The 3,501-nt window shown below is 45.0% G+C and overlaps 1 protein-coding gene across 1 annotated transcript; it reads right to left on the bottom strand.

The window, feature by feature from the left end:
* Nucleotides 1-2,644: 2,644 nt before the first annotated feature.
* LOC136524514 (agglutinin-2-like) lies at nt 2,645-3,172 on the bottom strand. Its single transcript, XM_066517861.1, has one exon. The coding sequence runs from the start codon at nt 3,170-3,172 to the stop codon at nt 2,645-2,647; it is 528 nt and encodes a 175-aa protein (XP_066373958.1).
* Nucleotides 3,173-3,501: the final 329 nt, after the last annotated feature.

Genomic DNA, 3,501 nt, shown 5'->3' with positions numbered 1-3,501 from the left:
TTAATCCAAACATAGGGAAGCTATCCAGAAAAGTCAAAAGGTTATCGCTTCTATTATCATGACAGACATACGAAGTTTGTAGGAACAAGACATGCTGTGTTCTTAGAGGATGATATGATCAGGGGGAGCATGGTAGCGCAAGAAATTAATTTTAAAGAGAAGCGGGTATACGTGCCCACTCCGATGGTTTAGAAGCCATTCTTCACGCTACTTGTTGTTGCTGTACCAATAATGCAAGACACTATAGTAACAGCACCTGTTGTTAGTTCTTCTGTGGCAACAATGAATGAATATGAGGAACCTATCGTTCAGGATCCCATAGAACCTGTTGTCACACATGAGGAAGAGCAACAATGGCCTCATATAGAACAAGCGTCAACTAATGAGCCCCTTAGAAGGTCTCAAAGAGCTAGGAGATCAGTCATTCCTGATGACTATGAAGTCTATAATTATGAGGAATTTGAAATGGAGGGTGATCCCACCTCATTTGAAGAAGCCATGAGAAGCGCTCATTCATCAAAGTGACTTGAAGCCATGCAAGATGAAATGAGATCAATGATACCAATGATGTTTGGGACTTAGAAGCAATTCCTAAATGAACCAAGACAGTAGGCTGTAAATAGATCTACAAAACTAAACTTGACTCCAAAAGAAATATAGAAAGATTTAAAGCGTGACTTGTGGCGAAAGGCTTCACGCAAAGAGAAGGCATAGATTATAATGAGATATTTTCTCTAGTCTCATGTAAGGATTCTTTTAGAATTATAATGGCGCTTGTAGCATATTATAATTTGGAATTACATCAGATGGATGTAAAGACGGCATTCCTAAATGGGGATTTGGAGGAAAATATTTACATGGCACACCCGAAAGGGTTTGTTGTGGAAGGAAAAGAACGTATGGGATGCCGCCTGAAGAAATCCATTTACGGGTTAAAACAAGCATCAAGACAATGGTACTCAAAGTTTGATAGTACAATAAAAAAGTTTGGATTTCAATAAAATGTAGGAGACAACTACGTGTATGCAAAGTTCAAGAATAGGAAATACATTTTCCTAATCCTGTATGTGGATGACATCTTACTCGCTAGCAATTATATTAATCTACTACTAGAAATGAAGATGTTCTTTTCCTTGATGTTTGATATGAAGGATCTCAGTGAAGCTTCGTTCATTCTAGGAATAGAGATTCACTGAGATAGAGAAAAGGGGGTTTTAGGATTATCACAAAGAGCATACTTAGAAAAAGTTCTAAAGAAATACAGTATGTAAAATTGTAAGCCTTCATCTGCTCCCATAGTCAAGGGCGATAGATATGGGAAATTTTAATGTCCTAGGAACCAATATGAAATCGATCAAATGAAAACGGTTCTATATGCTTCAGCTGTCGGAAGTTTACAGTATGCTCAAGTGTGTACACGCCCTGACTTAGCATTTGTTACCGGGTTACTTGGCAGATATCAGAGTAATCTAGGAATAGAACACTGGAGACTAGTAAAGAAAGTTTTATGTTACTTGCAAGACACAAAAGGTCTCATGCTAACATACAGAAGATCTGATTTCCTACACATAGACGGGTATACAGATTCATATTATACGGGAGATGATAGAAAGTCCACGTTAGGGTACATATTCACTCTCGCAGGAGGAGTTGTATCGTGGAAAAGCTCAAAGCAAACTGTCACTACATCGTCTACGATGTATGTCGAGTTTGTAGCATGTTATGAGGCTACAGGGTAGGTGAATTGGTTGAAGAAATTCATGTCGGGGTTGAAAGTGGTAGACGACATATATAAGCCACTCAAGTTATACTACAATAATAATCCAACAGTATGTTATGCTCACAATAATAAGTCAAGTGGTGCTACCAAAAATATTGATATAAAGTATTATGTTATGAAAGACAAAGTCCAGGATCATATAATTAGTCTTGAGCATATAAGTATAGAAAAGATGCTCGCAGATACGCTCATTAAAGGCTTACCACCCAATGTGTTCAAAGAACACTTAGCCGATATGTGTTTAAGGGAAAGCCTATGATTCCTAAACAATAAAGGCCTAGTTGAGAATCTGTTTCAAAACAGAGAGATGCATTGTAGCTGTTAAATCTAATGGCAATGGACCGTGACGATGAGACACGCTCTATGCACTGATCTGTGATGGAATAGGAAAAAGATAAAGTAAGTTAAGTTTAAGTCATAAGGTGATATCAAGGGGGCAAATGTTAGGTTGATCTCCACTAACTTGGCCCAACGGCCAATTGAACTCTTAATCCGTGCCTTGATCGGGGGCGCCCAACCATTCCATGGTTGGTGGCCCCCCGTCGCATAGCGCCATAAAAAGGAGGTGCAGCCGGGGCACAAGGCATAACCCCACCTACATCCTAACCCTAAGCTGATCTAGAGAAGGGGCGCTGCCAGCGACGGAAAGCACCGCCACCGGCCACCGTTGCCTCTGCACTATAGCCTCTGCACCACCGACTCTGCACTGCCTCTCTACGACCACGCCTCCACCGTGTCACCAACACCGATGTGATGGCCAGCTCGTCTTCCTCAAAGACGGCCGATAGTTTGCTATCCCGCATCCCTCTCTCTCTATTTCCTCGCACTAGATCATATTCTAGGGTTTACTCCATATCCTAAATGTCAATTTGACCTGCTAGATCTATGGCTACTGGATCCTATTAATATATCATGACACTGACGAGAGTGGACTCGACACTTGAATGACCACGAAAGGATCTGATGGCGCTTGACGAAATCTCCCATGGCTCTGGAGAACCCGACCGCCGCTTGCTGCGGTAGCTCAGCTTCCTTGAAGTCGACGGTCACGCTGACGTTGTAGAGGCCCAGCTCCGGCAGGTGGTCGAACCTTAGCGTCACCGAGAGCGTGCTCACGTTGGCGTCATACCTGACCCACGCCGACATGGTCCTGTTGAAGCTCGCGTTCGGCAGCGCCGCATACGCGAGGGACATGATTCTGTTGACATCAACACCGATGTGGTTCATGGTGTTCACCGGGTCCCAGACGTTCTTGAACGTGTCAAACTCCATGGCGACGGTCGGCGGGAAGTAGGCGTTGGCCATGTTAGCGGGGTTGTTGAAGAGCCCTAGGAAGCCGCCGTTGGAGTCCTGCAGGACAGTCGACGGGTACGGCGCCATGAAGAACGCCATGCCGTCGCCATGCCCGGTGCTGTTGCGTGGTGTGATGGCGAAGGTGAAGTTGGAAGTGAAGCTGGCGACCTTGGAATTGATGGTGCTGTTGTCCCAGAGAGGCACAAGCTGCCCGTACGCCACCCAGCCGTTGCTCTAGGTCGTGTCCTTGGTCAGGTCGATCCGATCGCTGGCGGCGATGGCGTTGGACATGTACGTGAGGTCGACACTCACTAGTACAGAGACGGCCTTTACTCCCAGTGGGGAACCCCCTCTAGTCTCGGTTCCCCACCCAGGAGCAAGCATCCGGGACTAAAGGGGGGGTCCTTTAGTCCCGGGTCAGGAACCGG

The sequence above is a fragment of the Miscanthus floridulus genome, chromosome 18, assembly GCF_019320115.1.
Source record: "Miscanthus floridulus cultivar M001 chromosome 18, ASM1932011v1, whole genome shotgun sequence".
NCBI lineage: Eukaryota > Viridiplantae > Streptophyta > Magnoliopsida > Poales > Poaceae > Miscanthus > Miscanthus floridulus.
The sequence above is the reverse complement of the archived record's forward strand: the minus strand, read 5'-3'. Positions and strand labels throughout refer to the sequence as shown.

Bases quoted from the DNA above. Each gene is read 5' to 3' on its own strand.
- LOC136524514 (XM_066517861.1), bottom strand. From the start codon at position 3,172: ATGGCGTTCTTCATGGCGCCGTACCCGTCGACTGTCCTGCAGGACTCC.